The sequence below is a fragment of the Schistocerca piceifrons genome, chromosome 1 (assembly GCF_021461385.2).
Source record: "Schistocerca piceifrons isolate TAMUIC-IGC-003096 chromosome 1, iqSchPice1.1, whole genome shotgun sequence".
NCBI lineage: Eukaryota > Metazoa > Arthropoda > Insecta > Orthoptera > Acrididae > Schistocerca > Schistocerca piceifrons.
The window spans coordinates 165675150-165692108 of NC_060138.1; the positions used below are offsets into that span (position 1 = coordinate 165675150).

The 16959-nt window shown below is 38.9% G+C and overlaps 1 protein-coding gene across 1 annotated transcript in view; it reads left to right on the plus strand.

Moving 5' to 3' along the window:
* The window catches only part of LOC124795878, a 363347-nt gene that overhangs the window by 252414 nt on the left and 93974 nt on the right, over window positions 1-16959 (plus strand). The window contains 1 exon segment of the mRNA XM_047259992.1: window positions 15198-15301. Coding sequence (XP_047115948.1) covers window positions 15198-15301 — 104 coding nt within the window.

The window sequence follows — 16959 nt, forward strand, 5'->3', positions numbered from 1 at the left end:
AGGTGTTCTGTTGAAGTGTTATTTACATTTTGTGGAAGCAGTGACTCAGCAGAATACCTGGAAGCACACCATTAATTCTCATGATTTGTTTAATAGCAGTTAATATGCATTTTATTTGTTCATTGCAGTTTGGATTATTCTTTGCAAGGTGCTGCCTTTGCAAAACATGTAACATAATAAAACACAAGTAATTACAGATATGGAAAAACAATGCAACATATAAACATTATCCGCAAATTTATTTTTTAGTACTTACTATGCATGATGCAAATACAAATACTGAAGATGTTTTCTGTAAGTGAAATGGAAATGGGATGTTGCAACAGAAAATGCAAAATAGTTGAGCAGATATGGCTAGAGGACAAAATGCAAGGTTGTAGAAGCATGCATAACTAGAGGAAAGACAGGTGATATCAGTAGGAAAACTAAAAAGGCCTTTGGACAAAAGAGAAGCAGGTGTATCAATACCATGTGCTCAGATGGCAAGTCAGTATTAAACAAAAACTAGACAAGTGTGAGTCAGACTTGTATTCAGGGAGTTCCATAATAAATTAATTATGTATGTAGATAATACTAATAGTTTTATATGGTTTAATGGTTTGGTGCAAGTCTTTCTATTGGATGCCAATTGTGTGCCCTTAACGTAACCCAGTTATCCAACAGGAAAGGGGACCTACGGTTTAATGTGGAACCTGAACTACTTGTTGAATCTGGCCGCTCCTCATGTCACTGAGAGTTGAAGGCTAGGTCAAAATGAAGACTGAAAAATCTGTAGCCTAAGACTGAAAAAATCTGTAGCCTGACGAAGTTTCAGTCCCATGACATCTTGGTTTCCAGGCACTTGCTTTACTGCTAGATTACCAGGCCCAGTTTGTATATGGACAAATCATGGGCGAGTTTGCGAGTATCAAAATATTTGACATATATGGCCGTATATTTTGACTACATTGATTTAGAAATTTAAATTAGTTACACTGTCAGGGGACTGTAGCCTTAGTAGATGACATAAACTTCAGCTTGATACCTCAACCTGTTCTCAAGAAAAAAGGGTTCTTAACAGATCGACTGACAGACAAACAACAAAGTGATCCTGCCAAGGTTCCATTTTACTGATTGAGGTACAGAACCCTAAAAAGGAAAGCTGAAAGTTGGATGAAATTGTATAGAAGGACTACACAAAGAAATGAACTACCAAGCAATATTACAGAAACAAAAGAGAGAGTAAATAAAGAAGATATGTACAAGGTATGGTGTAGCATGAAGAATTTGACAGCGCACAGAACCACCTAAGGCGAAACAAGGCCCCAGTAGTAGACGACATTCACTCGTAATTGTTGAGATCCTTGGGAGAGCCAGTTAAAGATCAAACTATTCTGAATGGTGTGCAAGATTCATGAGACAGGCAAAATACCCTCAAGACTTCAGGAAGAGTCTAAGTCCAAAACAGGCAGGTACTGACAGATGTATTACTGAACTATCAGTTTAATATGTCATCATTACAAAATACTCTCATGAATTATTTATAGAAGAGTGGAAAAATTGTACAGACCAGTCTTGGGGAAGATCAGTTTATGTTCCAGAGAAATGTAGACACATGGTGAGGCTATACTGACCCTACGACTTTTCTTAGAAGATACATTACAGAACACCAAACCTATGTTTACAGTATCTGTCGATTGAGCTATTGAGTGTGATTACAGGAACACGCTATTTGAAATTCTGAAGATAGAAGAGATGAAATACAAAGTGAACAAAGGAGAAATTTGGAAAAAGAATTAAAGTTCATCGAGAAGAAATGAAAGCTTTGAGGTTTGCTAGTGACATTATAATTCTGCCAGAGATGGGAAAGGAGTTGGAAGAGCAGTTGAACAGAATGGGTAGCGCCTTGAAAAAAGGTTAACAGAAAAACATCAACAACAATAACACAAGCATAATGGAATGTAAGTCAAATTAAATAGGGCGAGTGAGTTTCACTATTTTAACAGCAAAATAAGAATATAATCCAAAAAAGATAAATTGTTAACATCAAATGTAATTCCGAATGTTAGCAAGCAGGCCTATTTGATGAAAATATTGGTCTGGAGCATAGCCCTGCACGGAAGTGAAATGTGGGCAATAAACAGTTCAGGTAGGAAGAGAACAGTCTTGAAAATGTTGGCTACAGAAGAGTGCTGAAGATAAGATGAGTATATTGAATAACTAATCAGTAGATACTGAATCCATTTGGAGAAACAAATTACAGCACAATCTGTATGAAAAAAGGATAGACTAGTGTGGAAATCAGGATCAAACCAGTCTTCAGATTGAAGACAACATGAACATCATTTTATCTAGTGATGATTGTACTATTCGATTTGAATGTGTATGTATTTTGCCAGGCCAGTGTGGTGGTGGTTGTATGGATGTAGAACGTGGGCAGTAGTATATAGTTGTTGAATATTTGTCTCACTTGACTGATAATGAAAACTGTGGCTGTGTGTAGTGCATATGAATGGAGTCAAAATAAGGTACAGTGCTACTACTGGCATGAAAAGAGAATGAAAACAGCTGCAGGATTTTCCAACTATGCTATTGACTCTATTAGAGGCACTGTAGGCGAGCTATCAGCAAATGGTTATTTACTTTATATGTTATGTTGAGCCAATCTTTAACTTCTGACTTTCTTGCTAATGAAACACATTTGGCTGCCAAGAGAGTAATGTGTGAACCTTCCAGTGACTACTGTTTGTTAGTCTCTTTTGAATCATGGATGAGACAGAACCTAAAACTGAGAATGGCTTATCAAAAGCTGAAATGCATAACACCATTTTCATATGTTCCTTTACAAAGGGAAACTCAGTGGTATGCCTCAGTTTAAATCTCATACCACTGAAAAGATTGAAATAGAGATTAGTGTCAGTGTTATTGAGAAACAGCTGAAACCATTAAAATTAAAAAAAAAAAAAAAACCTCCATTGTCATGATGGAATCCCTATCAAATTCTATTCTCAGTTCGAGGCTGAATTAGCCCTTCCTATAACTGAAATCTATCGTAGATCCCTGGAACTAGAACTGTGCCCAGCAGTTGGAAGAAAGCACAGGTCATGAACATTTACATGAATGGTAGCAGAAGTGATCCACAGCACTAATCATCCAATATCCTCGACATGGAGTAGTGGTAGAATCTTCGAATGTATTCACAACTCATATGTAAAGAGGCATCTTGAACAGAAAGACCTTGTACATGTCAACCAGCATAGATTCCGAAAACACAGAACATGTGAAGCCCAACTCTCACTTTTCTCACATGACATAATCAAAGCCATAGATCAAGGCAGTCATAGACACAATATTCCTTAATTTCCAAACTGCATTTGACTTAGTACCACATCAGTACTTAATGTCAAAAGTACAGTTGTATGGTGTATCAAGCAAAATCTGTGACTGAATACTGGGGGTATTTTGATAGGAAGGATGCAGCAAGTTATCTTGGATGGAGAGTCATCAACAGATGCAGAAGTAACTTTGGGTGTATACCCCAGGGACATGTGTTAGGGGCCTTGCTGTTTGCATTGTATATTAACGACTAGGTGGATAATATTAATAGAAACCTCAGACTTTTTACAGATGATGTGGTTACATGCAGCTAAGTACCGTCTGAAAGAAGTTATACAAGTATTCAGTCATATCGTAATAAGATTTCAAAGTGGTGCAAAGACACAACTTGCTTTATATGTTCTTAAAGGTGAAATTGTGTAATCCACAAAATGAAAAAAAAAAAAAAATGTAGTATGCTGACTATAATATCAGTGGATCTCTGTTGAGATTGGTCAACTCAAACAAATAACTGGGTGTAACAATTTGAAGGGATATATTACGCAACAGTCACATGATCTCAGTAGTAGGTAAAGCAGGTGGCAAACTGTGATTCATTGGTAGAATACTAGGAAAATGCAGTCTGTCTTCAAAGGAATTGCATACAGAACACTTGTGTTACTGAATTACGTCAGACCCATACCAGGTGACTGACAGGTAATAGTCAACAAAGAATGGCAGCAGGAATGGAATGGTAATGGGTTTGTTCGACACTTGGTTGTGTGTGATGAAGTTGCTGAGAGAAATTGAAATGGCAGATACCTGAAGATAGATGCAGTCTATCCAAGAAAGATCTACTTAAAAAGTCTTCTATCTAGAAATATATTACAGCTCCCATGGGGATCATGAAGACAAGATTAGACTAATTACAACACATACAGAGGCATTTAAGCAATCATTCTTCCTGTGATCCATATGTGAATGGAATGGGAGAAAGCCCTAATGATAGATAGAATGGGGTACATGCTCTGCCATGCACTTCTCATTTATTTGCAGAGTATAGAAGTAAATACAGATTCACAGATATGTATGTTATCACATATAGCTTAGAAGTTTATCCAATAGCTTGTATTATAACCATCTTACTCTTTTGAAACGCATAGCTTCTGTAGAGGGGAGTGGAAGGAGTGAATAAGAGTAGAACCAGTTCCGTAATAGCTGGGGTCGTTGTACGTCATTTGTAGGAAAACATCTGCATGTAGTCGAATTAAGTCGGGTGATGCTGAGGAATTAGATTAGGAAATGAGACACTTAAAGTAGTAAAGGAGTTTTGCTATTTGGGGAGCAAAATAACTGATGATGGTTGAAGTAGAGAGGATATAAAATGTAGACTGGCAATGGCAAGGAAAGCGTTTCTGTAGAAGAGAAATTTGTTAACATCAAGTGTAGATTTAAGTGTCAGGAAGTCGTTTCTGAAAGTATTTGTATGTAGTGTAGCCATTTATGGAAGTGAAACATGGACGATAAATAGTTTGGACAAGAAGAGAATAGAAGCTTTCAAAATGTGGTGCTACAGAAGAATGCTGAAGATTAAATGGGTAGATCACATAACTAATGAGGAGGTATTGAATAGGATTGGGGAAAAGAGGAGTTTGTGGCACAACTTGACTAGGAGAAGGGATCGGTTGGTAGGACATGTTCTGAGGCATCAAGGGATCACCAATTTAGTATTGGAGGGCAGTGTGGAGGGTAAAAATCGTAGAGGGAGACCAAGAGATGAATACACTAAGAAGATTCAGAAGGATTTAGGCTGCAGTAGGTACTGGGAGATGAAGAAGCTTGCACGGGATAGAGTAGCATGGATAGCTGCATCAAACCAGTCTCAGGACTGAAGACCACATCAACAACATCTGCATTATTTTTATTTTGTTTACTCTCGATAGTTTGATTAAGTTCAATGAAAGTGAACGTAACTAAAAGCACAGTAGTAAAGAACTGCACATCACATGTGTACATAGACAGTACACTTAAGTCTTTCAATGTGAGGAAAAGCAAATACACTCCTGGAAATGGAAAAAAGAACACATTGACACCGGTGTGTCAGACCCACCATACTTGCTCCGGACACTGCGAGAGGGCTGTACAAGCAATGATCACACGCACGGCACAGCGGACACACCAGGAACCGCGGTGTTGGCCGTCGAATGGCGCTAGCTGCGCAGCATTTGTGCACCGCCGCCGTCAGTGTCAGCCAGTTTGCCGTGGCATACGGAGCTCCATCGCAGTCTTTAACACTGGTTGCATGCCGCGACAGCGTGGACGTGAACCGTATGTGCAGTTGACGGACTTTGAGCGAGGGCGTATAGTGGGCATGCGGGAGGCCGGGTGGACGTACTGCCGAATTGCTCAACACGTGGGGCGTGAGGTCTCCACAGTACATCGATGTTGTCGCCAGTGGTCGGCGGAAGGTGCACGTGCCCGTCGACCTGGGACCGGACCGCAGCGACGCACGGATGCACGCCAAGACCGTAGGATCCTACACAGTGCCGTAGGGGACCGCACCGCCACTTCCCAGCAAATTAGGGACACTGTTGCTCCTGGGGTATCGGCGAGGACCATTCGCAACCGTCTCCATGAAGCTGGGCTACGGTCCCGCACACCGTTAGGCCGTCTTCCGCTCACGCCCCAACATCGTGCAGCCCGCCTCCAGTGGTGTCGCGACAGGCGTGAATGGAGGGACGAATGGAGACATGTCGTCTTCAGCGATGAGAGTCGCTTCTGCCTTGGTGCCAATGATGGTCGTATGCGTGTTTGGCGCCGTGCAGGTGAGCGCCACAATCAGGACTGCATACGACCGAGGCTCACAGGGCCAACACCCGGCATCATGGTGTGGGGAGCGATCTCCTACACTGGCCGTACACCACTGGTGATCGTCGAGGGGACACTGAATAGTGCACGGTACATCCAAACCGTCATCGAACCCATCGTTCTACCATTCCTAGACCAGCAAGGGAACTTGCTGTTCCAACAGGACAATGCACGTCCGCATGTATCCCGTGCCATCCAACGTGCTCTAGAAGGTGTAAGTCAACTACCCTGGCCAGCAAGATCTCCGGATCTGTCCCCCATTGAGCATGTTTGGGACTGGATGAAGCGTCGTCTCACGCGGTCTGCACGTCCAGCACGAACGCTGGTCCAACTGAGGCGCCAGGTGGAAATGGCATGGCAAGCCGTTCCACAGGACTACATCCAGCATCTCTACGATCGTCTCCATGGGAGAATAGCAGCCTGCATTGCTGCGAAAGGTGGATATACACTGTACTAGTGCCAACATTGGGCATGCTCTGTTGCCTGTGTCTATGTGCCTGTGGTTCTGTCAGTGTGATCATGTGATGTATCTGACCCCAGGAATGTGTCAATAAAGTTTCCCCTTCCTGGGACAATGAATTCACGGTGTTCTTATTTCAATTTCCAGGAGTGTATTTACAACTACTGTAGCATGAAAATGGTAATGGAAAGTTCTGGTCAAATGGCAGTAATTTAAATTGATTGCTAATCATATAAGTGTGGATTAATGCAGTTGGTAAAAAAAAAAAAACATAGTAAATAACTTAATTTTTGTAATGGCGAATACACACACAAAAAAAAATAAGTTTCAACTCTGAATAATACTCAGTCAAATCACAGATAATCTCCTCATTCAGCAAAATTTTCTTCACTCCAAACCCTCCACCATCCCACCTTTTTATTTTTTTTTATTTTTTTAAATATAGTACAGAAAAGAGAGAAGTCGTATAGAGTCAGATCTGGAGAATAATGTGGGTGTGGAGTTCTTTCAAAGCCCATGAACAGTGTCCTTCTGCAAGAACATATTTATGTGCAGTGTCATTACTCTTTCTGTTTAAGGTTGCGATGCAAATTTCAAAATAACTGGCTTTCCTAAATATGATTTTATAATACCCTTCCATCAGTTTTTTTGAAATGGAGGCAACTGTCTCAATCACAGTTTTGTAGAGCGTGTTCCGTTCCATTGTGTTTCAACTCTGAATAATACTCAGTCAAATCACAGATAATCTCCTCATTCAGCAAAATTTTCTTCACTCCAAACCCTCCACCATCCCACCTTTTTATTTTTTTTTATTTTTTTAAATATAGTACAGAAAAGAGAGAAGTCGTATAGAGTCAGATCTGGAGAATAATGTGGGTGTGGAGTTCTTTCAAAGCCCATGAACAGTGTCCTTCTGCAAGAACATATTTATGTGCAGTGTCATTACTCTTTCTGTTTAAGGTTGCGATGCAAATTTCAAAATAACTGGCTTTCCTAAATATGATTTTATAATACCCTTCCATCAGTTTTTTTGAAATGGAGGCAACTGTCTCAATCACAGTTTTGTAGAGCGTGTTCCGTTCCATTGTGTTTCAACTCTGAATAATTCTCAGTCAAATCACAGATAATCTCCTCATTCAGCAAAATCTTCTTCACTCCAAACCCTCCACCATCCCACCTTTTTATTTTTTTTTTATTTTCTTAAATATAGTACAGAAAAGAGAGAAGTCGTATAGAGTCAGATCTGGAGAATAATGTGGGTGTGGAGTTCTTTCAAAGCCCATGAACAGTGTCCTACTGCAAGAACATATTTATGTGCAGTGTCATTACTCTTTCTGTTTCAGGTTGCCATGCAAATTTCATAACAACTGGCTTTCCTAAATATGACTTTATAATACCCTTCCATCAGTTTTTTTGAAATGGAGGCAACTATCTCAATCACAGTTTTGTAGAACGTGTTCCGTTCCATTGTGTTGGACTGTCTTTCAGGTTTTGGTTGCATTCGTAATTCTTCCCTTGTTACTTTCTTTCTATTACTTAGTGCTGCCTTTCACAGATCTTAAGAAGTTTAGTCTCTGATGCTTCTGGTGGCCGAAAATCTTTATTTTTTTCAGTGTCTTGCTTTCCACCCCATAAAATAGAAGGGGAACTACCAAGACTATATAAAATTTCATTTGGGACTCTTTCGGTGCTCTCCTTATCATGTCAAATATATGCTAGTATGTATTAGCTTTCTCTGTGTACCCTTATCTTGATCATTTGGTATATCACATCCTAAATTATTGAAATGGGCTATCTGTTCTATTTGTTTATTTTTTAAATTATAGAGTGCAGCAATCAGTCGTCCTTTTTAGATTTTATTATGCAAATCCAGATTTTGGCTAGTAGCTAGCCATTCTCAATGCACTATTTTTTATTCTCAATGCATGTAAGTCCCTGTTGTTCGGGCATCAGTCAAAGAACTGCGACTGACGCCCTAACAACAGGGACTTACATGTGTTGAGAATTAAAAAAAATCGTGTTGAGAATGGCTAGCTACTAGCTGAAATCTGGATTTGCATAATAAAATCTAAAACAGATGACTGACTGCTGCACTCTATAATTTATAAGTCACATACAGTCACTGAGTGCAGCCCCTTTCCGAATGGAAGGTAACCTGATATTGGTTTATTATTCAGGATTATTTTTATTTGTGCTAGTGAGTACTGGAAAAAGCCATGGTTTTATTTTATTTATAGATAAAGTCAGACTGTAGATTGCACTTATCTCATTTAATTTATGTAGTGTCATTTGTAATTTATCTTCATTGTCTTATATGATAACCTGGTCATCTGCGAATAACATTGTGTTAACATATCTATTCCTCCCAGTATTTATGCCTGATGGTGTCCTATCTCATTTCCATTCTCTGATCATGCCATCTATATACAGGGTGTTTCAAAAATGACCGGTATATTTGAAACGGCAATAAAAACTAAACGAGCAGCGATAGAAATACACCGTTTGTTGCAATATGCTTGGGACAACAGTACATTTTCAGGCAGACAAACTTTCGAAATTACAGTAGTTACAATTTTCAACAACAGATGGCGCTGCGGTCTGGGAAACTCTATAGTACGATATTTTCCACATATCCACCATACGTAGCAATAATATGGCGTAGTCTCTGAATGAAATTACCCGAAACCTTTGACAACGTGTCTGGCGGAATGGCTTCATATGCAGATGAGATGTACTGCTTCAGCTGTTCAATTGTTTCTGGATTCTGGCGGTACACCTGGTCTTTCAAGTGTCCCCACAGAAGGAAGTCACAGGGGTTCATGTCTGGCGAATAGGGAGGCCAATCCACGCCGCCTCCTGTATGTTTCGGATAGCCCAAAGCAATCACACAATCATCGAAATATTCATTCAGGAAATTAAAGACGTCGGCCGTGCAATGTGGCCGGGCACCATCTTGCATAAACCACGAGGTGTTCGCAGTGTCGTCTAAGGCAGTTTGTACCGCCACAAATTCACGAAGAATGTCCAGATAGCGTGATGCAGTAATTGTTTCGGATCTGAAAAATGGGCCAATGATTCCTTTGGAAGAAATGGCGGCCCAGACCAGTACTTTTTGAGGATGCAGGGACGATGGGACTGCAACATGGGGTTTTTCGGTTCCCCATATGCGCCAGTTCTGTTTATTGACGAAGCCGTCCAGGTAAAAATAAGCTTCGTCAGTAAACCAAATGCTGCCCACATGCATATCGCCGTCATCAATCCTGCGCACTATATCGTTAGCGAATGTCTCTCGTGCAGCAATGGTAGCGGCGCTGAGGGGTTGCCGCATTTGAATTTTGTATGGATAGAGGTGTAAACTCTGGCGCATGAGACGATACGTGGACGTTGGCGTCATTTGGACCGCAGCTGCAACACGGCGAACGGAAACCCGAGGCCGCTGTTGGATCACCTGCTGCACTAGCTGCGCGTTGCCCTCTGTGGTTGCCGTACGCGGTCGCCTTACCTTTCCAGCACGTTCATCCGTCACATTCCCAGTCCGTTGAAATTTTTCAAACAGATCCTTTATTGTATCGCTTTTCGGTCCTTTGGTTACATTAAACCTCCGTTGAAAACTTCGTCTTGTTGCAACAACACTGTGTTCTAGGCGGTGGAATTCCAACACCAGAAAAATCCTCTGTTGTAAGGAATAAACCATGTTGTCTACAGCACACTTGCACGTTGTGAACAGCACACGCTTACAGCAGAAAGACGACGTACAGAATGGCGCACCCACAGACTGCGTTGTCTTCTATATCTTTCACATCACTTGCAGCGCCATCTGTTGTTGAAAATTGTAACTACTGTAATTTCGAAAGTTTGTCCGCCTGAAAATGTACTGTTGTCCCAAGCATATTGCAACAAACGGTGTATTTCTATCGCTGCTTGTTTAGTTTTTATTGCCGTTTCAAATATACCGGTCATTTTTGAAACACCCTGTAGATACTGAATAATGTGGGTGACAAACTATACCCTTGTTTTACTCCTTTACTCTTTTGTTTTCAGTCGTTATCTCTTTTCCCCTTTCTGTTCTAATTGTGGTGTTCATATATAGGCTTTTTGCAATTTGGATCATATGTTTAGGGATTCCTCTTTTTTCCATTATGGCCCTTAGCTTCTCTCTGTGAATTCTATCAAATGCTTTTATATAATTCACAAATTCTATGTGAGTTTCCAGGTTAAATTCTCATCACTTTTGAATTATCCGTTTCAGTGGAAAAGCAGTATCTATGCATAATCTTCCCTTTCTTGAACCTACTTGTTCCTCCATTAAAATTACACGAAATATTTCACAGCCTTTCCTTTATTTTGCAGTATATTTTTAAGAAATTTTCAGAGTACTTATACCCTTGTAGTTAGATGAATTACTTCTTTTGCCTTTCGTATGTACTGAAATGACCTTTGCTATTTTCAATTCCTGTGGTATCTGAAATTTTACACAGCACATGTTCAAGTGATACAGCATTCTTATTTCTAAGAGAATGGCTCATGTTAGATAAATTCATGATGTATTCCATCTAGTCATGGTGATTTTTGGTTTTTCATTTCTTTTTAAACTGTCTTGAGGTCTGCCAGTTCTATATAATCTATTACTTGCAGTTGTTCTTTATTATCTGCTGCTTCTATTTCTGGATTGTTCCATAGTTTTTTATAATGTGTAATCCAGACAGATGTTTGTATGACATTTATATTTATGCTATATCTCTCTTATTTACTGAGTTGTTTAATTAATTTGTATGCTGTTTCTTGTCTCCTATGGATATCATGTTGAGCAGATAATCAATATTAGAGAAGAAATCATTAGAAGGTAAAGGAAGGGCAATACCATCAGAAAAGAAGTGAAGTAAAAGAAGTAGTAAGCTCAGCACTTAGTACATTGTGAGACATATATTTATATATATTAACATGATGTTATTCATGGATGATCAAATTGTTATTCAAGACTGAGAAGATAAATTGCAAATGGCACTACATAAAGTAAATGAGATAAGTGCAAGCTACCACCTGACTATAAACTAAACTAAACTCCACATGAACAGGCCATGAAGGCCCAACAGTACCAACCAGCCACTGTATCATCCTCAGCCCACAGGCGTCATTGGATGCGGATGTGGAGGAGTGTGTGGTCAGCACACCACCCTCCCGGCTGTTCTGTCAGTTTTATGAGACCAGAGCCACTACTTCTCAATCAAGTAGCTCCTCAGTTTCGCCTCACAAGTGCTTAGTGCACCCCGTTTGCCAACAGTGTTCGGCAGACTGGATGGTCACCCTCCATGTCTTAGCCCAGCCCAACAGTGCCTAACTTAAATGATCTGATGGGAACTAGTGTTATCACTGAGGTAAGGCCATTGGCACAACCTGAACTATATCTATAAATAAAACCATGGCCTTTTGCGGTATCCACCAGCATAAACAAAAATAGTCCTCAATAATAAACCAATAGAACAGATAGCCAATTTCAAATATTTAGGATGTGACATACCATACGATCAAGATATGAATACACAGAAAAAGCTGTAACATACCAGCATATATTTGGGACAATAAGGAGAACACTTAAGGATAAAACAAGAATAGAGTCCCTACTGAAATTTTATACAATCATGGCAGTTGCCACTTTATTATATTGGGCAGAAGTTAGATGCTGTGAAATAAAGATTTACAGCAACTAGAAGCATCATACAATATGATGTCCTTTAAAAGTTCTGCATGATTGTGAAGCGTGACCATGAGAAGTTAAAGACCATTTTTTGTTTAGGTCTTCACTAGTTGTTATTTTATTGAGCAGTTGGATGACTCTGTTCTGATGCACCTACATTTACATCTACAGGGATACCCTGCAGACCACGCTTAAGTGCATGATAGAGGGTTCATTGAACAACCTTCACAGTAATTCCCTATTATTCCAATCTCAAATAGTGCCTAGGAAAAATGAACACCTACATCTTTCCATGTACATGCCACAAGAAATGCCTTTGTTTATGACCACTCCAAATCCCGTATCTTGTCAGTGACACTCTCTCCCCAAATTCGCGATAATACAAAATGTGCTGCTCTTCTGTGAACTTTCTCAATGTACTCCATTAATCCTATCTAGTAAGGATCCCAGACCACACAGCAATACTCCAAAAGAGGATGGACAAGCATAATGTAGGCAGTGTCTTTAGTAGATCTGTTACATTTTCTAAGTGTTCTGCCAATAAAATGCAGTCTTTGGCTTGCCTTCCCCACAACATTTTTTATGTGTTCTTTCCAAAGACACAGATTTCTTAAGCTGTCTTCTTGCAAATGATGTACTTTAAATATTTTGTTTAAATTATTTGTGTCTTTATTTTTAATTTTTTTTGATTACTTTGTCTGTCTCAAAAATCTTAATGCAACAGTCATTGATCAGGATGCCATGAATTTTACAGACAATTTCTTCAGGAGAAGTGTCAGTTATGGGTCTGGCAATGTCTTGAAATCTTCAGTGCTTGTATGACCACAGTTAAATTCATTTATCCAGTAATAAACTGTGATGAAAGCTGGTGCATTATTGCAAAATACTAATTTATAAGTTTTCAGCTGCCTGAAATACGTGATATCAATCACTTATGACAAATTCAAACAAAGCAATGTCCATTTTACTTGTTTTGGAAAGAAAACATGACAATACTCACTCTTACCCACCTCTGTGGCCAAAGCTACTAATGCACATTTTTGCAGTGGCACTTGACCCAGGGCTAAGCCAGTTCAAATCCTGTTGGTTGAAAAAATTTTCACTCCCAGTATCTGGCTGGGAAGAGGAGGATGAGTACATTATGAATTGATTAAGCATGAGGAGTTATTTTAGAATTAATGCTGTATCTCTTGAACAGGTGCTGTGGAAAATTTGAGATACCACAGGAATGGAAAATAGCAAAGGTCATTTCAGTACATAAGAAAGGCAAAAGAAATCATGCATCTAACTACAACGGTAAAATTACCCTGAAAGTTTCTTACAAAATAAAGGAAAGGCTGTGAATTATTTCACATAATTTTAATGGAGTAACAAGCAGGTTTCTGAAAGGGAAGATTATGCATAGATACTGCTTTTTCACTGAAACAGATAATTCAAAAGTGATGAGAATGTAATCTGGAAACTCATAGCATTTGATACCATTCACAGAGAGATGCTAAGGGCCATAATGGAAAAAAGAGGAATCCCTCAACATATGAGCCAAGTTTCAAAAAGCATATAAATGAATACCCAATTAGAACAGACAGGGGCGAAGAAATAACGACTGAAAACAGACAAATTAAGGAGTAAAACAAGGTTATAGTTGGTCACCAACATTATTCAGTATCTATATAGATGACATGATCAGAGACTTTGCGCTAATGTCCTCGCTTCAGTACCAAATCTCTCCACAGTGTCTCACAAAGTTAGGACATGTGACACTGTTGATGGTAATCAGTCCATTGGATGGGGACATTAAGCTCTGCTATGTGCCAGCACCTGGCTTCACCATCTCCCTTCTATCATCATCACAAACATTACATTACATTACACTACACTACACACACACAGACAGAAAAAAATAAGTACTGTAATGGAGCATGTTGCATATAAATAAACAAACAAAAGAATACTTGCTCTTACCAATTCATGTTGTTTAACAAGTTTTCTTAGTGTTCTTAGAAATTTGTGATTGTTATAGATCAGTCCTTACATATGCCAGATCTGTCCAGGCCTCATATTTTATATGGTGTGTTTTCAGAGATGAGAGGATAGATGATCTTAGTTGTTCACTGTACAGAAGTATCGACTTCAAGGGGCTAAACTTACAATCTTGAGACACAGTGATTTTGGCCAGTTTAAATCAGTAATTACTGACCTGTTCTATGTCTGGATGTGAGATGTAGCCGATTTCCCATATCAATCACTGAGTTGGATTCCCCTAAAATCTGACAATTATTTAAACATTTGATTCTGTTATAAACTTGATATTTCATTAATTCATGTCACTTTATCACTATGTTACAAAATTCATAAATATTAATTTATTTTTTTAAGTGAGACAATTGTACTTGGACAGGACACTGGACCATCTGTTTAAAGGCTATGGATATGTTTCCAAATTTTTTCAGATTGCTTTAGGCCTCAGTGAATTTACAGAAGTAGTATATATAAAGGAAAATTGTTCATTCTGAAAGCTCAGTGTTAAAATTCTTATTTGTACATGGAGTACGTTTTTCCCAAGTGCTGCCTTTACACTTTGTGTGTCTTCATGTCCTATTTCTTTTCCTTAAATAAATTACTTATTTGTGTTAATTAAGAAGTTGAACATATATATTTTGAACACAGTTATAATTTTATTTGGCAACTTTTATCCATGATTAGCCATGAAGAACTTTTTGGGTTCATGCTACTTTTTAATCGCAGAAATCTCACTACAGAGAGAATGTTATTTCTGCTGTGCGTATAGGGAAATAAGTCATCCATTTTTGTGGAAAAAACATACAGATTGTAATATAAATTACATATTACAGATTTTATTTTATTTTCTTCCTTTGACAGCTGACTACCATCTAAATAAGACAGAAAGGAAAAGACAAGGATGCATACAAGAACTGATTGATACTGAACAGGCATATATTAATGATATGTCTATTGTCCATGATGTAAGTATATTGTTGCTTCATTGATGAGGGAGAAGCTTTTATTTTAGTTTCTTTTTTAATTTATGAAGATATTCTCAAGCATATCTGTAGACATCTGTCTCAAGATATTACTTTCCTTATTTTCCTACATTTGATGGTTTATTGATTTAAGAATTATACTAAAATAATTGGAACTCTTTTGTACATAAGTAGCAGGACTGGAAAACAGTTATCATAATAATATTCTGTTCTTTGTGACTATGCATTGTCTTAAAGGAGCATTCAGGTGTATGAGGTGAGCATTGTAATGCTATCATTATAGGTTTTCTTTGCTGTTCTCTGTTCATAAAAACAGTGACAGAGAAGAGGATAGGTTGAAGTTTGAAATAGTGGAATTTTGTGAAGTGTGGTGACAGGAAGAACAACACTCCTGCTCAGGTGAGAACCGGGTTATTAACACAAAAGCTAATAGTGCTAATGCAGAACTAGACCTAATATTGAATAATAAAAGGAATGCAGGTGAACTGCTATGTACAGCATAGCAGATCCATTATCACATCCAAGATAAGTCTCAAAACCAGGAACCACCACAGCAGTAAAAGTATGTTTTGTGAATAGTTAAAGATAATGAAACAAAGTTTTCAGCAGTAGATAGTACACAGAGAGTCCTCTTTGATAGTGTTTACACTGCATTGTTGTTTCTGGCCATCTTGCCTTTAAATTTTAGCACATTTCTCAGGTCCTTTTGCCAAAAGATTCAGTGTGGAGGTTAACAAGTGTTGTTTCACTGTACTCATATTTTCAAATGCTTTTGAATGCAATTAAAAATGTATATTGTTTTATTATAAAAAATTGCTCGAATGTGGAAGACATGGTAATATGCAGATAGAGATTACTGCTTAAACATCAAGCATGTGTTAATAAGAGTGAAAAGCTAAGTGCATTGTATGTAGCAGAGGTGGGAGGGGGGAAAAGAAAAACAAAAGATGAGAAAGACAATGAAAGTTATAGAAAACTAAAACAGAGTGAAGCAAAGAGTAGTTACAGTGAAGAAATGCTGAGGCGGAAGAAATTAATGTAAGAAGTTAATGTAAATTAAAGCCAGGTGGGTGGTGAGAACCAAGGACATGTAGTGCTAGTTCCAACCTGTGGAGTTCTGAGAAACTAGTGTCCAGGGGAAGAATCCAGATAGCGTGCATGGTGAAAGAGGCACCGAGATCATGAATGTCATGTTGTAGACTATGCTCTGCAACAGGATGCTGCGAGTTGCCAGTTTACACCCTCTGCCTATGCCCATTCATCCTAATCGATAATTTGGTGGACTGTCTGCTGCTGAACATTCCCTCAATCTGCACCTACCTGATTCAAACCTATGACATCCTTCCTTCTCACCTTAATCAAATTTATACTTACCAACAACTACTTCACATTTGAGGTGAACAGATCAGGGGTATGGCCATGGGAACCAGGATGGCTCCCTTCCTATGCCACCCTTTTCATGAGTCACTTAGAGGGGGCTTTCCTGGGATCCATAAGTCTCCAGCCCCTGCTTTGGCTTAGATACATTGATGATATCTTTATAATATGGACTCACGGTGAGGCTGACTTGCTAAAATTCCAGGAATCTCTGAATGCCTTCTCACAATTAAATTTCACATAGTCCTATTCCGAATCCCATG